This window comes from Blastomyces gilchristii (genome assembly GCF_000003855.2).
Source record: "Blastomyces gilchristii SLH14081 genomic scaffold supercont1.41, whole genome shotgun sequence".
Classification (NCBI taxonomy): domain Eukaryota; kingdom Fungi; phylum Ascomycota; class Eurotiomycetes; order Onygenales; family Ajellomycetaceae; genus Blastomyces; species Blastomyces gilchristii.
In genome coordinates this window covers 9,550-33,248 of record NW_003101642.1, presented here as the reverse complement: position 1 = coordinate 33,248, position 23,699 = coordinate 9,550, and the positions used below count along the sequence as shown (strand labels likewise).

At 36.3% G+C, this 23,699-nt stretch overlaps 5 protein-coding genes across 5 annotated transcripts in view; 2 read left to right on the top strand and 3 right to left on the bottom strand.

Moving 5' to 3' along the window:
- Window positions 1–1,018, bottom strand: part of BDBG_09385 (phosphoserine aminotransferase) — a gene marked incomplete at both ends in the record, with an annotated part of 1,535 nt that extends 517 nt beyond the window's left edge. Inside the window, 2 exons of the mRNA XM_031723983.1 lie at window positions 80–182; window positions 260–1,018. Of these exons, the coding sequence (XP_031581373.1) occupies window positions 80–182; window positions 260–1,018 (862 nt within the window). The remainder of the gene's footprint in view (window positions 1–79; window positions 183–259) is intronic.
- An 883-nt stretch (window positions 1,019–1,901) lies between these two features.
- Window positions 1,902–5,959, top strand: BDBG_09384 (homoaconitase, mitochondrial). Its single transcript, XM_002620158.2, has 2 exons — window positions 1,902–2,002; window positions 2,067–5,959. The coding sequence occupies exons 1-2, from the start codon at window positions 1,997–1,999 to the stop codon at window positions 4,470–4,472; spliced, it is 2,412 nt and encodes an 803-aa protein (XP_002620204.1). The 5' UTR covers window positions 1,902–1,996; the 3' UTR covers window positions 4,473–5,959.
- Window positions 5,267–6,021, bottom strand: BDBG_09383 (uncharacterized protein; the record flags this gene model as incomplete). Its single annotated transcript, XM_002620157.1, has 2 exons — window positions 5,267–5,717; window positions 5,795–6,021. The coding sequence occupies 2 exons, from the start codon at window positions 6,019–6,021 to the stop codon at window positions 5,267–5,269; spliced, it is 678 nt and encodes a 225-aa protein (XP_002620203.1).
- BDBG_09382 (serine/threonine protein kinase) lies at window positions 5,970–9,104 on the top strand. Its single transcript, XM_002620156.2, has 6 exons — window positions 5,970–7,331; window positions 7,405–7,700; window positions 7,780–8,019; window positions 8,128–8,249; window positions 8,336–8,399; window positions 8,486–9,104. The coding sequence occupies exons 1-6, from the start codon at window positions 7,072–7,074 to the stop codon at window positions 8,677–8,679; spliced, it is 1,176 nt and encodes a 391-aa protein (XP_002620202.1). The 5' UTR covers window positions 5,970–7,071; the 3' UTR covers window positions 8,680–9,104.
- An 8,127-nt stretch (window positions 9,105–17,231) lies between these two features.
- BDBG_17999 (uncharacterized protein) lies at window positions 17,232–17,514 on the bottom strand (the record flags this gene model as incomplete). Its single annotated transcript, XM_031725598.1, has 2 exons — window positions 17,232–17,424; window positions 17,500–17,514. Coding segments are annotated over 2 exons (208 nt in total), but the record flags the coding sequence as incomplete, so codon positions are not given.
- Window positions 17,515–23,699: the final 6,185 nt, after the last annotated feature.

Below are 23,699 nucleotides of genomic sequence, written 5' to 3'. Positions count from 1 at the left end.
GTTGTAGAGAGAGGTATTTTGGCGATAGTGGCGTAATCGAACATGATGGGGCCGGGGAGCCCGCCAATTTCTAGTTTACGAAGAAGCTCTGGAGATGGTGTTGCTGTGTGAGGTGGCAGAAGCGATTTCCGGATAATAACCACGGTGATTCCAGCGACGCCAACGTTCTTTTGGGCCCCGGCCTGTGAATAATAAGATTAGTAAAATGATATATATAAAAACATAGAAAGGAATCGTAGCTGCCTTGCTTAAGACTTACAAAAACAGCCGCAAACTTCCGCACATCAACTTTCCTGCTCAAGAAGTTCGAACTCATATCCGCAACAACCAACCGCTCATCCTCCTCAGCAACATCCCCCTCGGGCGCCTCCAAACACGTCGGAAACCCTTGAAACTCCACTCCATCCACCGTCTCATTGTCGCAATAATATATAAAGGCCGGCGCACCACTGCCGCCCTCCCGCCTCGTCTTCGTAAGCTTCCACTCCTTCTCGGCCGGAATCGTCCCAAACTTCCCCCCATTCCCCTCCCGCGCATCACACGCAGCATTCACAAACTGCTTCCCACATAGCCTCTGCGCCTCCTGCATCGCTTTCAGTGACCACGAGCCCGTCACCAGGTAATCCATCTTCAGCTCCTCGCGCACCATCCGCTTCAACTCCGCCTCCACGAACTCCTCGCCATTCCCCTCCCTCTGAGCCTGAGCTGCAAGAGCCCGTCTTCTCCGCTCAACCCACACCCCGACCATATTGTACACGACGGCACTGAACTCCCCAGTCCCGCCACCCTGCATGAAGAGGATCTCATAGTCGTCCGCGGGGATATCTAGAAGTGTTATCAGGTTTGCCTTGGTGTCGGCGAGGATTTTGTTGGCGACGGGTGAGCGGTGGGAGATCTCTGCTAGGCCTAGGCCGCAGTCGTTGTAGTTTATTAGGGCTGCCGCGGCGGATTCGATGACGGGGGTTGGGAGCGGCGCGGGGCCTGCGCCGAAGTAAGAGATGGAAGAGCGGTTGGGCATTTTTCTATATTTCAATTATGTAGTTTCCCCTTGTTTTCTGTTTTTGCCAAAGTTATATTGTATATTTCAATAGTTTGGTTGTTAGATGGCGAAGCTCGAGGAAGCAGCGTGGGGTGTAATAGGATATCAAAGGCTTGGCAGACGGCAGGACAATATAATGTGATGGTGGGGCAGATCGGCTGTATACAACAATAATAATAATAATAATGTTGGACGAATGGCCTACAATTGAAACCAACTGGCTGGGAATTGAACCTGTGACAATTTCTTGGAAGAATCAATGTGGACATGAAACGCATTTGAGATCATTGAGATAGATACCCTCTTTATAAGTGACTGTTAAACTCTTGAGTCATAACAATCAATGTTATTTCTTTACTTCGTACTAGGGCGGGTGGTTTTGGATAGCTAATAGCTATGACAAATGGTTCAGAATGTGACTGTAACAATTCATCTAACGAAATGATCTACGGATTTTATCCCCACGGCCAATTAGAATATTTACACGGTTAGGTGCACTACAGTAGCCAATTACCCAATCCTTTAGAAAGTAATATATATCTGTACCGTACCTCCGTGACGTTTAGCAAAGATAGGATGAAGGTGGCATTGCGAACGTGATGGGCACGAAGAATAATAGCAATTGATATTGTGATATATATAATATACAATGCTAAATTGAAATAATATTAATTTATAGAAAGCAACAGGAACATTGATGAGAGACCCAGCCGGATCAACTTTTATGCGAGAGAAAATCACATGATCTCCGCCATTCCGAGATCGGAGCATATCTTGACATATCTTGGCATGTTTATTTCCCCTGCAAACGCAGTTACATAATTAATCCCTTGATTTTCATTGGCTGCGGGCAAAACTAAATCCTCAAAATATTTTGGGAAGAGTCATTTATATCTTCCCCTAGATATACTCCGTAACTCAGGAGCAGTCAGGTGTATCATACTACCCGCTGCCATCATGATTGTAAGTCACTAGTTTCTTTCCCAAATGGCGTATTAATTGCCTCGTATTAATCAACTTCCCATAGCGATCTTTGGCCGCGGCATATAGGCCCCGACTGCTCCCCAGACGCCCCCTCTCAGTCCCCTCATGCTACCGTCCATTCTCCGCCTCAAGATGGACCTTCTCTCCAGACGTCTTCCACTCCCAGCGTGAGGACCCCTCTGCCTCAGCCATCCTCTCCTCTCTTGAATCCGCGACCGACCCCGTACCGCAGACCCTCGTTGAGAAAATCGTCCAGAAGTATTCCGTCGGCCTAGCTCCGGGCAAACACGTGCGGTCCGGCGACTATGTCACCATCTCCCCCTACAAATGCATGACCCACGATAACTCATGGCCCGTCGCGCTCAAGTTCATGTCCATCGGCGCGTCTAAACTGCAGGATCCTAAGCAGATCGTCATGACTCTGGACCATGACGTGCAGAATAAGTCGGAGAAGAATTTGCTCAAGTATCAGCAGATTGAACAGTTTGCCAAGACTCATGAGGTAGACTTTTATCCTGCGGGGCGCGGTATTGGCCATCAGATCATGGTCGAGGAAGGGTACGCTTGGCCTGGCACCCTAGTGGTGGCATCGGATAGCCACTCCAACATGTACGGAGGAGTGGGATGTCTGGGTACCCCCGTGGTACGGACAGATGCTGCTAGCATCTGGGCCACGGGCAAAACATGGTGGCAGATCCCTCCAGTTGCGAAGGTTAACTTTACTGGTGTCTTGCCCAAGGGTGTTACGGGCAAGGATGTGATTGTCGCGCTCTGTGGCCTGTTCGACAAGGACGATGTCCTCAATCATGCCATTGAATTCACAGGATCGGAAGAAACCATGAGAAGTTTAGCGGTCGATGACAGACTTACCATTGCCAACATGACAACAGAATGGGGCGCTCTCGCTGGCATCTTCCCCGTCGACAACATCTTGAAAGGCTGGTTGAGATCCAAAGCGACAACCGCAGCTATGTGGGGTGGATCCCAGAACGGTCTCCCAAGCTCAGCAAATACACGCTTCACACATTCCCTACTGGATAAAATGTTCGAACGGCCCCTTGCTGCAGATAAGGGCGCCCAGTACGCCAAAGAGCTCTACCTGGATCTGTCTACGCTTGCTCCCTACGTCTCTGGCCCTAATTCCGTGAAAGTGGCTACTCCCTTGAATGAGCTAGAAGGACAGGATATCAAGGTTAACAAAGCATATCTCGTCTCGTGCACAAACTCCAGAGCATCTGACCTTGCCGCGGCTGCAAAGGTCTTTAGGGAGGCTGCAGAGAAAAACGACGGGAAAATTCCAAAGCTAGCAGATGGCGTCAAATTCTACATCGCAGCTGCCTCTATCCCCGAACAGAACGCTGCAGAAGAAGCTGGTGACTGGCAAGTCCTGGTCGAAGCGGGAGCCCAACCACTCCCGGCTGGTTGTGGACCATGTATCGGCTTAGGAACTGGTCTTCTGGAACCGGGCGAAGTGGGAATCAGTGCAACAAATCGCAATTTCAAGGGTCGGATGGGTAGCACCGAAGCAAAGGCGTACCTTGCCAGTCCCGAAGTCGTCGCCGCCAGCGCGCTGAGCGGCAAAATTAGCGGGCCGGGCTGGTACGAGAAGCCGGAGGGATGGACTGGCGTTATCCGTGGCGAAGGTGATGGCATCAGAGAAGAAGATAGAATGCTTACGGCCGAAGAATCCATTGCCAAAGTCATCGGCCAGCTCGATACCATGGTCCAAGACGCCGAGAAGATCTTCGGTGACAAAGCCACATCATCAGCCTTAACATCTCCACAAGAAAGTGCGTCTCAACAACAGCAGCCCCAATCCCAACAAGAGCCTGAAACCGACTCCCCCGCCCTCACCGAACTCTTCCCAGGCTTCCCCGAACGCGTCTCTGGCGAAATCATCTTCTGCGACGCCGACAACATAAACACCGACGGCATCTACCCCGGCAAATACACCTACCAAGACAACATCTCCACCGCCCAAATGGCCAAAGTCTGCATGTCCAACTACGACGCCGCCTTCTCCCAGCTCGCGCGCGCAGGCGACATCCTCGTTACAGGCTTCAACTTCGGCTGCGGCAGCTCGCGCGAGCAGGCCGCGACAGCTATCCTAGCCAAGCGCATCCCGCTCGTCGTCGCGGGCAGCTTCGGCAACATCTTCTCGCGCAACAGTATCAATAATGCGCTGATGGGGCTGGAGGTGCCGAGGTTGATTGAGCGGTTGAGGGAGTCATTTGGTAATGCCGGTGCTGAGGATGGGAAGAAGGCGCTCACGCGCAGGACTGGGTGGACGTTGACATGGGATGTTAGGAGGAGCCGGATTGAGGTGCAGGAGGGCGAAGGGGGTGCGAAGTGGACACATAAGGTTGGTGAGTTGCCGCCGAATGTGCAGGAGATTATTGCGCGGGGTGGGTTGGAGAAGTGGGTTAAGAATGCTATTGCGGAGTCGTAGGAGTGTATATTGTGATTTATATGCAGATGGATTGTGGAGCCAATTTTTTTGCCTTGTTTTTCCTTGTCCTTTCATTTTGGTGTTTTCTCCGTGAAATGTCATCTACGATACCTTGGGCTTTTTCCCCTTATTTTTTTCTTCCCTTTGCCATTTTTTTTCTAATTTCCATAGATCGGTGTGATTGCTGCCTCAAATTTCGGTCCTTGGCCTTGGTTTCTTTTACCCTTGGGATATCTTATATTGATTGGTTGCTAGAGAAGAAAAAAGCGGATGTGCATTGCTTGTCTTGTTTCATTGCCCATTTATCCGGCGGGACTCTTGTGTTTTCATTGACTTCATCTCTGAGTTCAAAAGTGTATATAGATTTAGAAATATTTGCCTCGTCACTAGTCATCCTACTTCCCTCTTCATTGACCTTCCCTCTACGGAGCATGTCGTGTCTCGTTTTAAAGATGCCATCGACTCACTGGTCGGCATCGATAGCGTTGTGTCGAAGTATGGTACCGTTGTGTATGCACGGGAGGTCTTGGTTCCCGAACTGCTGGAGATGTTGGTCCGGGAGGACATGGGAGTCAAAACAATGCAGGGTGTAACAAGCGTGTACGGTGGAATCGAGGAATGAGGGCTATGGCCAAGCAATATAGAGTACACAAAACTCGAGAGAACAACAGCCAACGAAGTGATGATATCATATAAGAAAATAGACCTCCTGATTTCAAGTCCATCCCCAGAACACCCTGTCAATTTCAAGATTTCAAAAACGGGTTCTAAAAAGAAGAGACTGGGTCTCTTTCTTATGTACTTCCACCGCCCCCTGCGGCAGACCCTTGGCCTGGACCTTCTCCCCACTGGGGGGGATTCGGCGGCCGCGACGGAATTATTGATCCGCCCCAAGGATTAGTCGTAGGGAGAGAGGCTGGAGCCAACCCTTCAGTCGATGTGGTGGAGACTAAGGGTTGCTCACCGGGAGCCGGGGGTGCTGTCGTAGCTGTTGCGCCGGTAGGCCATTGGATTCTGTTCTTGTATACCGCGGACTGTTCTGGTCTGTCAGGTGTTGGGTTACCCCATATAACTTCTCTCGGTTCATATTTCTTGGTATTATCATTGAGATAGATGTGGACAGAGTAGGCCCACACTTGGCCCGCCCCAGCACGATCAGCGATTTTACCAAACCGCACAGAAATATGATAAGCAGTATCCGGTTCTCTGTCGGTTTTTGAGGTTTGAGTCTTGTGACCGCCCTTCCTAGAACAAAGACAAAATCACAGGATATGGGTATAATCAACAGGATAGTCCGCGGGGTCCGCGGGATGATAACATACTGCACAATACAGTAATCTGGTAGAAGGGTCTTGAAGGTTTCGCCGGTATTAGACTCCATACGGTCTTGGGGGTTCTTTATATAGTCCCTGATGCACTGGACAACCTCTTCCACACTGTGGGCCTCAGGTTTGTGATTCCACTCAAGCCGAAGCTGCTTTTCGACCCCCGAACATCGGTATCGCATCGTATAGACCGGCCAGTTAGCTTTGTCCACATTTGCAGGCATCTTGAATCGGTAGAGGATAACGGTTTGAACGAAGGAAGGTGTTAAGAAGTCTAACAACCAGCGGGCAAGGGGTTAAGGCGTATATTGGGAGAATGTATTGACGGAGCCGTAGAGATGTAAAGATGTTTAAGGGGGATTTTCTTGTGAATCGGGATGATTGATGGAGGGAGTAAAAGCTGAAGGTTGCAATGATTTATATACAAACTCCAAGCCGGGGGTGGCCCTTCCTGTTTGTTTCATACATTACTTCTCTCATCTCTTCTGAATGTTCGCAGGTAAAGGCGCTTGGGTAAACTGAGTGATATTTGGGATATAACCGTTCAGAGCGGTATGATTAAAGAAGATCGCTCCTGGCTATTCGGAATTTGGCGGGCAAGGGCCATGAGAAGCGTCCAGCAGCAAGAACCGCTTTCAAGCAAACTTTACAGCAATTAACAGCGAATCATATATGCTTTGTTGGTTGGCATCCCCGCTGAGATACCCAAAATCTCACGGCAACAAAGGCTCGATATTAGCCATTGGGGTCCTTGACGGGTGTTGTTTTGAGGTTCAGGGGCTATTTAACCAATGATATTCCTGTGATTGAATAACTTGGGAGCCTGGTGGCTAGCATGGGAGAGGATTGGGTGGGGAGAGCAGGATTGAAGTCCTGGGATGCATGTGAATTGAAGCTGTCTGTATCATGAATGAACTTGAAAGGATGCTTTCAATGAAAAATGGTTGAGTAGTGGTCACTAAGGGGCATTCCCTTTGTAAAATACAGCTATAACATAACTAGAAGAAAGGAGGTGTAGTAAGCGGTAGTTAACTTAAGTTTCTCGTAATTGGTTGAATAAGCAGGCTGGATACAAATGCGGATTACGGAAATTCCCAATCTTTTTATTATTTTATTTTTCATTTTTGGGTTGGAAAGCGGCCCGCTGCCTAACTTATAACTATATTAGACTCGAGCCCTCGAAAATTTTCCGATTCAGAATTTGATTTTTATCTGTATGCTACGGCTAAATTATTCATCCCTAGAAACCTCCAACACCATACATTGACCCAGCAATGGAACCAACACTGCAACCGAAGCAGTATCCTGTAAAGAAACATCAAGCTTCTGACTCACCTGGTTGGGACACAACACTTTTTCAGGGTAGCGAATGCGAGTTTCTGCATGAGTATACTGATGAAGGCCTATGTCCTGTTTTGATTGATGATTTGCTTGGTGGCTCAGACTTGATTCATAAAGGAAAGCTGTGTTCTTTCAGGATCATTGGAAAGCTGGGAAGAGGATCTTATTCTACTGTTTGGTTGGGAAGAGACATGTAATAACCCCATGCACTCTTCTCATGCCCTTCAGCTTATTGAGTTAGACCAGCTGACGCTTGATATGTTCAGCAATTCTGGCGAATACCTTGCCCTCAAAATTCTACGACTTGAGTATAGCACTCCAGACAACTCTGAGATGAGTATTCTACAGAAGCTTGGAAAACTTGAGGTTGCCTTTTTCCACACTCATGTCCCCACACAAGATCAATTTCTCTGTCTTGGCCTAAAGCCACTTGGGTGTACTCTTCGGGAGAGGTTTAATGCTGAAGTTGATGCACCTGGTGATGTTCCTTCTCTCACCATATTAGTGAGGACGATCTTGATGAAGGTGCTTACTTTTCATCAGAAGGGAATATGCCATGGTGGTAGGTGATGTTTACTCTCTCATAACTACTCAATACTATTCAACAAACATTCATTAACCAAGCAAATGATTTCACTTAGACATTAGCCCCAATAATATTTCTCTAGGGGTACATCCTGAAGCTTTTACCAATGAAGCATTGGTCAAAACTTTTGAGTTTGATCAAAAATCTTATGTTATACTCCGGAATGTTTCAGATTTGGACACACCGCCTCCACGCCCAGGTAATCTGCCTGAGTATATCATTCTCCGTTATGGGACTCCTCTTAAAACAGATGCACAAGATATGTCACTAGTTGATATAATTGATTTTGGCAAAGGTTTGTCACCATCATTCCAATTGAATATCTGATAGGAATATCTTTTGCTTACATTTCAGCTCCTCTGACTCAATGTAGAATAGTTGTACTAACAAGTGCTTGAACAAGGGTTTGACACACCTTCAAAATCAAATGTCCTCGGGACAGAAAACTACTGTGCCCCAGAGCTGGAGCATAGTGGTGCAAATACTGCAACTGCGAAGTCTGACCTTTGGAGTCTAGGCTGTGTGGTAGGTTAATATATTCTGTTAAATGCGATTTTATCTAATCTAAGCAAATTTTTCTCCCTTTTCCTATCATCTCTAACTTTATCTAGTTCGCGTATATACCAACCTACCAGCATCTATTTGACAGGAAAAATGACCTAACATATTATCTCGGTATGTTCCCCACAACCAGTTTAATACCAGTTCTTCTTTCCATTCCTGCGCGAAATTTCATTAGACCTGACCTCATTATCACACAGCCGCCAACCACGAGGCACAGATCTCATACATTGAGTCTCGGCTTTCGATGAGCCACCTGAAAGACGAGCCAGAATATTGCCATTCACTTGCGCGGCTCATACATTCTTTAGTACGAGTCGACCCAAAAGAACGTGATCCGGAAGCCGCCAAGAGAATACTTAAAAATCTTGAAGCCTGGAGCCCCCATAAATAGCAGAAATTCCCATTTTATGGTGTTGGATATAAAAAAATGAGATCATCTTTGATCTTACAGCGTGCTGCCACCCACTGAATTTGCTTCGATTCCCCTCGTTTGGTCTTTTGTTTGCTTCTCATGTTTCATTCCGGCTCTTCCCCCTCATTTCTTTATCTCTCTGCTTCTGTTTTTCTTCGATTGACAATATGAGAGCGTACACATGATGACTGTTTAATTGGTCATGCTACAGGTCCTGTTTTGAATATTCTCGCTTTTCGTACTGTAATGAAACAACCGAACTGCAAAATTTACAGACCTCTTGACTGTCCTTTACAAGTAGTGTTCTCAGTAGTATTCTAGAGAATAGAGGAAATCTGGTATGAATATTCTAAAGAATAGGGGGTATTTTACCTAGGAGTGATATCTAGCATGACCAGACCATGGATGCTCTGAAGAGTAAGGGATATATCGGGTATGCTCAGGCCATGCATACTCTGAAGAATAGGGGATATTTTCCCCCCAGGAATGACATCTGGTATGACCAGACCATGAATATTCTAATAAGCCCGGTGGTACTCTGCTGAGCCTTACCTAGAACCCCACGAGATAGACGGATATTATGGGTCATGTAAAAAATCCCATTTAACCGAACAATAGCCAATGGTGCATCTCCCGAGTTCCCATAGCCATCGCCCCTTCCTTCGGCCAGCTATATTTATGGACTTGCTGAAACTAGCGTGCTACAGCTTGAGTGTCTTAGAATGGTTTTACGTCAACGGAAGTACAAATTCACTGTTCTCAACATGGTTCAAGGCCGGAACGTATCTGCGGATTACTGGCTCCAGTTAATGTATTCAAGCAAGACGTGAAGACGAATCGGCTTGATCCTATACCGAAGACGGGACGTGATCCCGGATTGCAAAGGCGCAAGATGGAGATTTACAAGCTGAGGTGCAAGGCGCTTAATCAACGATAAGGATAAGGAGAGATCAAAACCACTTGCCATCTCTAATACAGATTGACAAAGGCCTCGGCGCAGGAAGCATCAGTTGTGGCTAACAAACGTGAACAAGAGTGGATATCAAAGTGGATTGCTTTTGATACGGATGCTACCAAGCCTTAACTACTCCGCCAACTTTGTAGAAGTTGAACTGCTCAGTGTCCAGACTTCCTGACTTCCTGGCGCAAAACAGAGGAGTTTTGCACAACTAAGCACTGTTAATTGTGACCATCATTTTACTTTTCATTGAACTAACTTTCATAAATTATTAAACTTTCCAAGAAACAAAGGACACATGTATGACAGAAAATAAAACAAGGCAGGGCGTGCGCCAGAAAGAGAACAGTAAATACAGACTATCAACATATTCTAATCATCAACACTCTTTGTGAATGTAGAAACAATCAGACAGTACAACACATTCTTCTGACATGCTCTAAATTCAACAGTCTCAGAGTGAAAACATGAGAAACTGAATCTCAAGAAGATTCTGACCACATCTAAGCTAGCTAAAAAGACAGCAAGATTTATAAACTTAACTAGACTTCTCAGAAAATATGAAGCAATTACAGAGAATAAAATATACTAAAACATGCACTGAGTTCTTTCAGTTTATAGAATAAACAGAAGTCAGAGAAACTCACTGAAAAACCTTGACTATCATCTAGACTGCATTATATGATGTATATTAGCTATGAATACCCATCATCTGCATAGCTGTGGAAAGCGGCTGGGTGGTACATTAAATTGAATAGAAGAAGAAGAAGAACTGCTCCTGTCCTGAGACTGCCTGGAATTGACCCCGGCACTGGTGTCTGTGTCACTGTTGAATATCACTGTGGCTGGAGGATCACGGTGGCTGAAGGTTGCGGCTGAGGCCTGAACTGATATATATTGTCCCGCCTCAGTGTAAAAGGCATAAACAAGAAATACAAGCTCATACTCTGAACCTATTTCAACAGGTTATGAGCCCAGATTGCTTGTGCAACACCTGTATCCTCTTTTTCAAACAGCTAAGTTTCCCCTCCCTCAACACAATAGTACCATCAGTTGAATCCCTTAATTGACAGTTCTTAGGGAATATGGGAATTGTGTTGGTCTTGAATGGCTCTGAAAACTTTGGAAGAAAGAGATGATTTATCTCTCTTCTCAGAGACAATATCCTCACTGTCCGAGCAATATTCGAGTATGATGTGGCAGAACACCACCCCCCCTCCGCAACAAAGAGGCGTTGAGAACAACAGCCTATCATCAGATGACATATTGTATTGGATTATGATGAATGAATCACCACATGCCGATCATCGACCCATACATATTTCAACAACACGGAATTGACGCTGACATCTCCAATTCACCTGCAACAAAATCATATCAGTCGAAATTTTATATCAGTCCCACCGCTTGATAATGCCAACGACAAATCATAGCTTGGCGCCCTTCTGGTCCGGACCGCGAAGGGCACGGGGAAAAACATCGAAAGCGAGATAGATCAGTTACCGCTGGTTGAGAAGTGTGGTGACTAAACGACGTGGAAACAACCGAGTGTGGAGCCCCGAACCGAGGATGCAACATGGATCAACTTTAATTTGACGACGCGCCCGACTGCGACCCAATCAAAAGCGCAGAAACTGACTCCTCTTACAAGCCATCTAGCTAAATGACTCCCTACGGCAGTCTATAGTGACAAATGTGTCAAATAAGTATTTTATACTAGTGTTACAATGAGCACATATTAATGATATTAATTGTATTAGCAATCAAGATCTTCTCATTGAAGATTGTATGAAATAATGACTTATATACAGCTTTTGATCTGAAATAGTTATTATTATTATTATTATTCTTTTATTATAAATGTATATAGTCAGAGACTATAATATTTATCTGAAAACTTTTAATTTTCAGAGTTTTTCTAGTATTTAATAAAGGTAATATTATAGAGTAGTTGATTAATTATAAAGATTTAGCTACTGTATAGTCTTTTATATATAGCAGATATTCACTGAGTGATTAGTGAATATCTTACTTAAAATGAAAGTAATTAGTATGTAAAGAGAGAATCTGATATCTCTCTTAATTACTACTCTGCTAAGTAGATATTTATAACTCAGCAAAGTAGTTTGATAACTAGAGAAAGAATATTATATATAAAAATAGCAGTATCTTTTACTGAATATTTTACAGAAGACTTACAGAAGTTATTAAGAAATTAAAGAAAATTAATATAAAGGTATTAATCTGATTAAATTTTGTATACATTAGAATATCTGCAAAGCTTTACATATTATAAGTAAACTGACTGATAAGATTATAAATTTCACATCTAATTTTATTTAATCTGATCTTATATATTTCTTAGTATAAGTTTTATCAGAATTAAGTATTAAAAATTTCTGAAAATAAATTATTTTTTTCAGAAATGATGTGAAAAATAATCAGATTTAATTTAAGAATAGTAAAATAAGAGTAATTTCTTAAAATAAATAGTAAAAGATAATCATTCTTTAAAAATCAGAATAAGACTGAGACTGAAGATTAAATTTAGTCTTATTTAATTTATTCAGTGATTGCTTATATAATCAGAATTTGATAATAATTATTGATAATACTTATAAAATAACTAAATACATTTTTATACAAGTTTATTCTTTACTTTTTATTACATCTCTGACTGTGTTAAGACTTTATAGCAGCTTCATACAGCTTATTACTTCTCTGTGAATAATTTCATTCATCTCATAGATATTTAAACCAGTTTTCAATCACTCTATAACATCACTCAGATGTAATATAGAAGGATTTAATTAATAAATATAAAAATCTCACTTCTATACAAGCTCAGTAGATTACTTCTTTTATATTAATAAAATGCTACTGAGATATCACTTCAGCTATTCATTGTTATTATTATTATTATTATTATTCTTCAATTATAGATGTATGCAGTCAGAGACTATGACATCTACCTGAGAACTAAAAGTTCTCAGAGTTTTTCCTATATCTATAAAGTTAACTATTATACATTCATCAATTTCAGATATGCAAAATCAGAAAATTCCAGCTCAGAATACAAAAACTGTTCACAAATTACAGTATTTTAACATCTTCTGATATTTTGAAATCATTTGACATGATAAAAGAAAAGAGAACACAGTCTTAAAGATAGACACATTAAATAGATAGATAGAAAAGAATAGAAAGAAAAAAGTAAAGTAAAATAAAGAGAGACTGTAATGAAACAAATTATTAAAAGATAGTATATAGCTGTTTTAACAGACTATATCTGATCAATTTCCTTCTCTTCATATTCAGATATTTCTGAATTCAGTCATTTTCTTATAGCTGCTTGAGTTTCTGATAGAAAGTCTATTAAGTATTTAATTCCTGTCTCAGTTGAGAATAAGAATCTCATATTTAATTGATTTAGATTATACTTCTCTTTCAATCTGACTCTGAGACTATTATATAATACACAGTGTATTATAATATACTCAGAATTCTCATTTGCATTGCAGAATGAGCATTCTATTGAATCAAATCTATTGTCAAATCTTTGTATATAAGATTTAAAATAATCATGTTCTAATTTCAGCTGTATTATAGATGAGAATATTTTCTTTTTACATTTAATTGAACAAGATTTTCACTTGAATTTTGTTTCAAATCTTGAATAATGTATACTCTTCTTTTGTTTCTATCAGCTTTCATTTTACTTGTCTAAACAAGATTCTTTTATTTTTCTCTTTATAAAAGACTAGGACATAATTTTTTGAATAGATCTGCTTAATTCTGAACCTTTTTTTACAGCTGAATCAGTCAATTCATTGTCATAAATATTCATATGAGCATGAACTCAGTGCAGATAAATTATCAGCTTTGATGTTCTTCTCTTTGAATTTTTAAAATGAAGTTTAAGATCAGTTCAAGATTCATTTGATCATTATGAATCTGACTATTTCTAAGTCTTTTTAAAGCAGCTTGACTATCAGAGAATATTCATATCTCTTTCAAACTATTTTCTCTTTTATAAGATTTTATTTTAATAAGTTTGAAAGCTTTCACTATTATAAATAGTTCAGTGTCAAAGACTTCAGATTCACAGCCTAAATTCCAGAAATCTGAGATAAAATTAATATTATCTTCAGTATAAGCAATATCTGTATCTAATCTATTCAAATTCTCATTTTTTAAGCTATCTGAATAAATCAGAATAGAGTCTTTTATATCAATTGTAGAAATTCTCTTCAAATACTGTTCATATTCTTTCTCTTTAGATAGTTCACTTATTTACAAGTCTATGAGAGATTCAAGCTTTTCTCTTCAGAGAGATAACTTCTTATAATCAACTTTTTCAACATTTAAAGAAGAAAATTGATTTTTAATCAGTGAGTATAGTCTGTACAGTTGAGAAGATATTTTCTTTGAAGAATTATTTTCATTTCAATCAAGAAATCTATTTCAATTCAGTTCATTTTCAGAGTTAATTAATGAAAATGAAGAAGAGACTCTTTCTCTGATTATATAATTTAAGCTCATCTTTATAACTCTCAGAGTATAGTTTATACAGGCCTTTTTAAATCTAATAGCAGAAGAAAGAATTGAAGCTTCAATTTTCATTGCTTTAATAGAAGATGATTTGAATGCTTTTAAAATTCTTCTTAAAGCTCTGTTTTACAGACTTTGAAAGAGTTCAGTGAAATTTTCTTAATTATTTTATCAAACTTGAACTTCATAATCAGCTACTGAGATAATACAGACTATATATAACTGTCTCATAGCCTGAAAGAATAGACCTCTCTCTGTATTTAATAGTCTGATAATGTTATTCAATAGTCTTTCTGTCTTGACAGTTCTTTGTTGAATATAATATTTAAAATTCAACTTGGAGTTTAATCATACTTCTAACTATTTAACATTTAAACTGGGTTTAATCTCTCTATTTAAAAGAGTTAGAGATAGTTCTTTCTCATTGAATCTAGAAAAGAAATGAATTAACTCAGTTTTATTTATATTAAATTGAATTTAATTGATATCTGCTCTGTTAAAGATTTTCTTTACAGCTTTTTTAATTACTTTCAAATTCTCTTTGATAGTTTTTGAGCTGTAGACTAGATCAATATCATCTATATAACTCAGAGATCACACTATTTTCATATTTCTATCTTTGAATAGATATGCAGTGTATATTACAAATAAAATAAGTGAGATTGAAGATTCTTACAGTACTTCTATTTTTATCTCAGTCTTATCTTATTTTATTTCATCAAAGAAAAGTTATATGATTCTTTTAGATATAAAACAGTTAACTCATTTTATTAGAGAAAGTGACAGTTTTAATATCTTCAAAGTCTGAATTAACTTTGACTTTGAAACATGATCAAATACTTCTTTTATATCAATAAAAACTGCAGTTAAGATCAGATCTTCATACTTTGCTATTTGAATATTATGAATAACTGAGAGAATAGTGTTAATTGCAGAATATTGTTTTCTATCTCTCATTTATTCACTGAATAAAAGAGAGTTATTAATAGAGCTTATAAAAGATAGTTAAGTAGCTATTATCTTTTTCAAAACCTTTTCTAGACAGTTTAATAGAGATATTACTCTATATAACTTAGAAATTGAAGTTTTTCTATTAGATTTTACAAGAATCACTTCAGTGACTTGTCTTCAGCATTCAGAATGATATTCATTTTTTAAGAGATTGAAAAAGAGCTCAAAATATTTATTCTTTAAGTGAGAATATGTATTTTGAATAATTAAGTGATTAATTGAATTAGGCTCTGCAGCAGTTTTAACAGAACTTGAGAAGATAGCTGACTCTAATTCATCTTGTATAAGATCAGATCATTTTCAGTCATTTTTATCAATGTAGTTGAGAAGTGATATATTCTCTTTCTCTAAATCTGAATCTGATGAGTTTTGAAAGAGAATTCTCATAAAAGCTTGATATTTTTTCTTAAAAGAATTTGCTATATATGATTCATTCTGAAACTTATATTCTAAGGCTGGAAGTTTTGCTACACTTCTTATTTTAGTATAGTTAAAAGCTTTAGAAACTTTCTTTTCTTATACTTCTTTAAGAAATTTATTTCAGCAGTCTGTTTTAGCTCTTTTAATATCTGAAAAATATTCATTTCTAACAGTTTTGAACTCTTTATCAGATATTATATTATTCTTTCAATCTCTTCTAGCAGTAGCTAATTCTTTTCTTTTAGATAAGATATTTTTATTTCATCAAGATTTTGAATACTCAGAAGATTTTCTCTTTGAAATATTATCTCTAACACTTGTTAGAATAATAGATGTAATGAGCTTCACTCTATTCTCAAGCATTTCATTTGAGATATCTTGACCAGAATTTCAATATAGCTTACTCTGTCTTTCAGATTTTAACAGTTTTATACTTTCTTCAACTGCTTTCTAATCAGCTTTTTCAAACTTAAACTGATTAGAGAGAAGAGGGTTTTCACTCATTTATTTTTCACTCAGTTCAATATTAAATTGAATAATCTCATGATCTGATTCTGATGTCTCATTTATATTAATAAATCAGTTTACAAGTCTTTTTTTCATTAGATTTTATAATATGAAGATTAGATCTATAATAGATTTCTGTTTCATATCTTTTCTAAAAAATGTTTATTAATCAGACTTATTAACTAAATCTATTGAATGCTCAAAGATTTATTTAATTAGATTATCAGCTCTTACTGCTCTCTTACATTCTGAATTTTATCAGAGATGATGTGTATTGAAATCTCCTGCAATTATAGAGTTTCTTAATAAAGTTATGTTCAGAAATTCTCTATTAATTATTCAGATATTGTTATTTTTCTTCAATGACTTTTCATTATAGATATTTATGAGCTGTATAGTATCAAACTCATTCTCTTTATCTATAATATCACTCACCAGAATATCAGAGTCAGATATGATATTAAATCTTAGATTAAATTAATATCTTGATCTCTTTCTTTCATAGATCACTACTCTTGACTTTATCTCAGACTTTTGAGATAGAAAGTAGTAGTAGCTTAAATGAGAAATGATATATTTTTACTCAGTATCAAAATTCAGTTTCTAAAGCAGTATAAAATTAACTTTTTATTCAAATACAATTTGAAGATAAGAATAAATACAATTTGAGTTTCTATTCACATTATTTTGAATAAATGTGATTTTTAAAGAGTTTTTAAACTTTTTTTATTATTTTTGTTGTATATTCATACTAAAAGAGAGTAGAGATAGAGTAGAATCTAATCACTATCATCAGATAGTAGATTATAACTATTTTGAAAAGTAGGAATCTCAACTGCTTGCATTATATCTAGTTTATTATCAGAGTCATTTCTCAATTCTCTAATCTTAACAGAAGTTTAAGAATTCAAATTCTGTTTACATTTAGCTGAAGAATTGAAGTTTGAAGATTTAGATAGTTGAGAGTTTCTTCTTTTTAAGCTTGCAGTTATAAGTTTACTGGCTTGACTCTTCTCTTCAGTTCTAGATTGACTTTGAGCTTCATCTTTTCTTCAGTTCTTTTGAGTTCTTGAAGCAAATATACATTCTTTTGAGCTAGATACATGTTTTTCTTTGCAATTAAAGCACTTAAGCAGAGTGTGTTAATATATTTCATCTCTTTTTGAGCATGTTTCACATTTATACTCACTAGTTTTATGATCTCTGACACAGAATGCATATTTTGAGTCTCTAAAACATGAGATTGCAAAGTGTTCATATCTTTGATAGTTTGAACACTATGTTTGAGCTTTGAGATTCATTCTTGAGTCTTTGTATTTATAAACTCTCATTTTCAAATCTGTTACTCTTACTTCAGAGATCTTTGACTGTTCAAGTGTCTTTATATATACTAGAACAGAGGTATTTCTTCTGCTTTGTCTGAACTCAATTGAATTTAGTTATACAGACTCTTTTCTCAGTTGAATAGAGTTGTATTCTTCTAATTCATTTTTAAGAAGTAGCATTTCTTCTTCACAGTCAAAAATTTCAACTGAAATATTATGAAGAATGAATTTGTCTTACTTTTCATCTCTCTTAGATAGAATTATTATGTTTAGCAAAGATTCTACTGCTGATTATCAGAGATTCTCATTCTGAATAAGGAATTCTGCACTGAATTGAGGCATTGTAGTCAGAATGATGAAGTTTTCAAAGAATGATGACTCAATTGAAGCTATAACTGATTTTTGAACTTCAATATCAGTTATTAACTGAGAAAAGAACTGCTGATTAATTTCATTTCTGATTCTGAAAATGAGATTTGAGTTTAGCTTGTTTCTTTGTAAGATGTTCTGATTTGAGACTTTGAGAATAAGTCTTCTATTTCTGGAGATTTGAAAGTTATTCTCTTTTTGCATTTTTTTCTTCACTTTTTTATGAATAGAAGTATGAGCAGTATTCTTCTCAGTTCTCTCAGAATTTTGAGCAGGTTTTACAGCAGCAGGTTTAGAGACAGCAGATTCAGCTGCTTGAGCATATGTTTTCTTCTGATTTAAAGAAGAAGAAGAAGTAGAAAAAGAAGAAGAGCAAGATAATGAGTCAGTGATTATACTAGGAATTTTCAATGTTTTTTAAACTGTGTTTGAAATTCCAAGTTTGAACTTGATTATTTTTACAAGTCTTTTTTTTTATTAGATTTTATGATATGAAGATTAGATCTATAATAGATTTCTGTTTCATATCTTTTCTAAAGAATGTTTGTTGATCAGACTTGTTAACTAAATCTATTGAATGCTCAAAGATTCATTCAATCAGATTATCAGCTCTTACTGCTCTTTTGCATTCTGAATTTCATCAGAGATAATGTGCATTGAAATCTCCTGCAATTATAGAGTTTCTTAATGAAGTTATGTTCAGAAACTCTCTATTAATTGTTCAGATATTGTTATTTTTCTTCAATGACTTTTCATTATAGATATTTATGAGCTGTATAGTATCAAACTCATTCTCTTTATCTATAATATTGCTCATCAAAATATCAGGGTCAGACATGATATCAAATCTTAAATTAAATTAATATCTTAATCTCTTTCTTTTATAGATCACTACTCTTGACTTTATCTCAGACTTTTGAGACAGAAAGCCGTAGTAGCTTGAATGAGAAATGACATATTTTTGCTCAGCATCAAAACTCGGCTCCTGAAGCAGTACAAAATCAACTTTTTATTCAAATGCAATTTGAAGACAAGAATAAATGCAATTTGAGTTTCTATTCACATTATTTTGAATAAATGTGATTTTTGAAGAGTTTTTAAACTTTTTTTATTGTTTTTATTGTATATTCATACTAAAAGAGAGTAGAGTAGAATCTAATCACTATCATCAGATAGTAGATTATAATTATTCTGAAAAGTAGAAATCTTAACTGCTTGTATTATATCTAGTTTATCACCAGTGTCATTTCTCAATTCTCTAATCTTAACAGGAGTTTGAGGGTTCAAATTCTGTTTACATTTAGCTGAAGAATTGAAGTTTGAAGATTTAGATAGTTGAGAGTTTCTTCTTTTTGAGCTTGTAGTTGTGAGTTTACTGGCTTGACTATTCTCTTCAGTTCTAGATTTGCTTTGAGCTTCATCTTTTCTCCAGTTCTTTTGAGTTCTTGAAGCAAACATACATTCTTTTGAGCGTTTAATACTCATAAGATATAAGTAATATATATTATCAGTCTTTCTAAAGATATCTCTGCAATCACTTAAGTTATTAAGAAGAGAGAGCTTAAGTGTATTAATACTGTTATAACTTGAAAAGAATTCAAAGACTTTCTACTGAATCAGATTACAGATTACTGTAATTATAGCTTTACAGTGATATAGAAGTTCGACTGATAATATTAATAAAATAATAAGAATTCTTTCAATTTCAATACAAGATTTGAAGAATACTGAGAGAAATTGATTGATAATTTGAATTAATTAAAGATATAGCTTTATCTTACAAAGCTGACTTATAAAATGTGAATAATAATATTATAGTATCAGAGTGTATTAATTAATTATACTAAGCTTATTAACTTGACTTCTTAAATCTATTTGAATAATTAATACTCTGAGAAAGAAGATAATAAGATCTCTTTTAAATAATTAATAATGAAATCTAAACAGTGCTCTGATAGCTTTAGTATAGATAATATAAAGAAGAATTTCAATTATTCTGATTCTTTACTCACTGTGAAGAAATATTAAAGAAGACTTGATAAAAATCTCTACTTTAACTATAAGACTGATAGTTATTATACTAGTAATTATAAGAAGCTGAAGAAGAGAAGAAACTGAGAAGATATCTTCTTAAAATTAACTTCTCTTCTAATAAATGTATCTGTAGAAGATAAAGAAGTGTCATATCTCTAATTATATCAAGACTCTGTTACAGCTTCACGCGGCTTATTACTTCTCTGTGAATGATTTCATTCATTCTGCAGATTATCTAAACTGGTTTTCAATCACTCTATAACATCACTTAAATGCAATATAGAAGAATTTAATTGATGAATATAACTCTGCTTTTATATAAGATCAGCAGATTGCTTCTTTTATAGTAGTAAGACACTGTTAAGATATTACTCTGACTATTCTCACTTATAGAATAGCTAGATACTGACTCTCTATTAAAGAAGTCAGTGATTTATTTTTTCCATAATATATATAAGAGTTACTATAATTCTCATATAATTTTCTTAGTATACTAAGTACTATATCTATGATATTCTCACAATAACTCTGTAGCTCATGAGCTCACTATTTAAGTAAGATAGTTAAGTTTACTTCTACAGCTTTTCTAGATAACTATCTATGTAATATCACTGATAAGTTACTTTATTATTATTATTATTATTCTTTCATTATACTCATATACAAGCGGAGCTTATGATGAGTCCTTGCGTGATGTTAAATACAGGCCAAGTGTTGATTATACAGGAGGAAATACAGGTGTTGAGACCATGTCAAGATAACAAGAACATAGAAAATACAAAGAAGTGACAATTAAATACATGTGATAATAACTTCTTATCCCAGGAACATAGAGTGATTTTGTTGAAGTGATTTATACACCTCTGTATTTATTAGAAACCTGAGGTGCTTAAGTTCTGAATTTAATGTATCCCCTGCGGGTTTCGAACTCACACACCTTGGTTTCCCACGCCAAGGCGCTACCAGGTGGCTGTATTAACTATTCAGTCACCGGGGCTCTGATAAGTCACTACTTTGATTCTATTATATTACAATTCAAATCACTCAATCTGATTATAAGTTTAAATCAGTTAAGCTCTATTAATAGACTGATATAATCTTATACATCTATACTGAGACTGATCTGACTTCATTTTCTGAGAGTAACTTCATATTATTCTCTAGAGTATATATATCTCTATCTCAGCAGAAATTCAAGATTTCTGAATTTACTGTATATTTTAATATAAGCTCTTTAATTTCTCTATTACTGTCACAGTCTCTACATCTTTATATCTATTATTAAACTGACTGCTGAAATTATGAATTTTATATTTAATTTCATTTAATCTGATCTCATACATTTCTTGATATAAATCTCACTGAGACTAATTATTAAAAAAATTATGCAAGGTGACTATATATCTGATCTCAAAATAAAATCATGACTTGAAAAAAATAAGAAAGTAATCTCATTTAATCTCATTTAGTCTCATTCTTAGCATAAAGTTATGTGGCGGGCTGCGCCTGATCAATTATATAGACTATTTCGTTACACTTCACAGATTTCAATCACTTCATTCTCAAATATGTACGCTCTGATTCTCGGCCATTCTTGATTGCTGATTCTCAGCCACTATGAACACGCATATATTCTTCCACTCTGAAGCTTTACCGCGTACATCATCACATATACATATAAATATTCATCTTGATCACTGATTCTCACACTTTCTCTTTCTTTTCTTCTCTAACATTTTTATCTTTGTTATATAAGACCTATCAATATTATACTGATCTATTCAGTGTAGGCCTCTTACACTATAAAAATGTTCATCATCTTCTCATTAGAAATGATTATTCATCAAGAGATATCTGAATGTGTAACAACATATAAGAAAGAGAAAACACAGTTAAGTGAACACTGAGTTCTCAGATAGAAGCTTACTCATCAGTTATTCTGACTCTGTAATAAAGATCTTATAAGAGAATATCAGTGAAAGACCTGAGAGTTCTGACACTCAGATATATGAGAATATAATTACATTTCTTCAGATTTCACAGATATCATATATTCAATGATTGATATAATCATATCTAATGATAATATGAAATTCTTGAATACAAGTATAGACACAATGTCACAGTGGTTCTGAGCAATGTTGAAATTATAACAGCAACAGATAGCAGACATGCATATAACTCAACAACTTCAATACAAAGAGATTCAATAATTAACTCATACAATTTCAACATCTACAGAACTGAATATAAAAGCACTGAAAGAATACTTGAGTGCTTCTGCATATTTTAATACTTCTAATCTCACTCTCTACTCATCATGAAGAATGAAAATGCTCATGAAACTGAGTATAGATGAAGATGTTATTAGTTTATTAATCAATCAAGATTGATATATTAATAAATAATTGAAAGATTATATGAAACAGAAGTTTTATTCATAAATAGAAGCATGTGAATCAGTGTTACAAATGCCTGATAATATTATGAAATATCTTGATATTCTGTTTCAAGACACTATCATATAATAGAAAGTATTAAATTGATTACAGAGTATCTGACAGAGAAACACTTCTCTTACAACATTTATCCCTGACTTTAACATCAAGATTCTAGAAGTAGGTGATCAATCTTAAGAGAATCAAATGAAAATTAGCATGCTTAAGAAGACATTAACTTTCAAACTCTTACAGACTCTTGTAGATGTAGACAAAGATCAGACTTATAAAGACTTCTACACACAGCTTCAGACAATGAATAACTGTCTTATCAAGCTCAAGAATATACAGAACAGTGGTAGAAGACATTACATCTCAATGACTTATACACTCACACTGAGGAATAACAATGATGCAGATGTCATGAATTAAGTAGACTCAAATATCTATATATAAGCAAGGATCTCTGTCATCTGAACAGGCTTCTGAGTCTCTGAGATCACTTCTGAAGAAGTCACTGATTAACATTAATGTGAAGTGTGTATCAACTATAACTGATCAGAACACATTACTTTCAACTGCTGATCAATCTATATATCTTCATACTTGAGAGAAAGATCAGTGTCTTCTTGTTTAAAGAATGAATCAGTATCTGTTCATATCAATCACATTACATTAGAGAAAGATTCAGAAGATAACTATAAGAATGTCTCAGTGAAATAGAGAAAAGATTAGCTTCTGTTCAAATTTGTAAACAGAAGCTTGAAGAGATCAGATGACAATAATTTGAAGAGAAGATAACAATGAATATGATTCTTATATCTACTGTAGTTGATAATATGTATAATATGAAAGCCATGATAGACAGTGCTCTATGTCACTATACAATTATAAAATCTTCAGTTGTAAGATATTATAATCTTCAGTGTATTTCTTTATCAAAACCTCAACTCCTCACAGAATTTAATGATTTAAAAGACATTTATATCTGTTACATGATAAAGCTGATCATAGATGTGAGAGAACATCAATGTGAAGATGTCTATGTATATAAAGTTAATAATCTTGATTATAATCTTATATTAGAACTTGTCTGACTATCTGAATAAGATATCTTATTAAACACTTAAAACAGAAGCTTGATATTCTCTAATAATGATAGAATTTACAAAGATGATATTTACAAGACTATTGATCTGACACAGATCTCTGTCAATATCTATAAAATACTCAGAAAAAGAAGTTGCTGAAAGAATCACTGATAGCAGAATCATATATCAATCTATTTTATCAGTCTGACTGATATCAAAAAGACTCTAGAAAAATTATCTTATATTATAATAACAGATTCTTGTATAAAACTCTTTTAATAATATCATGAATATC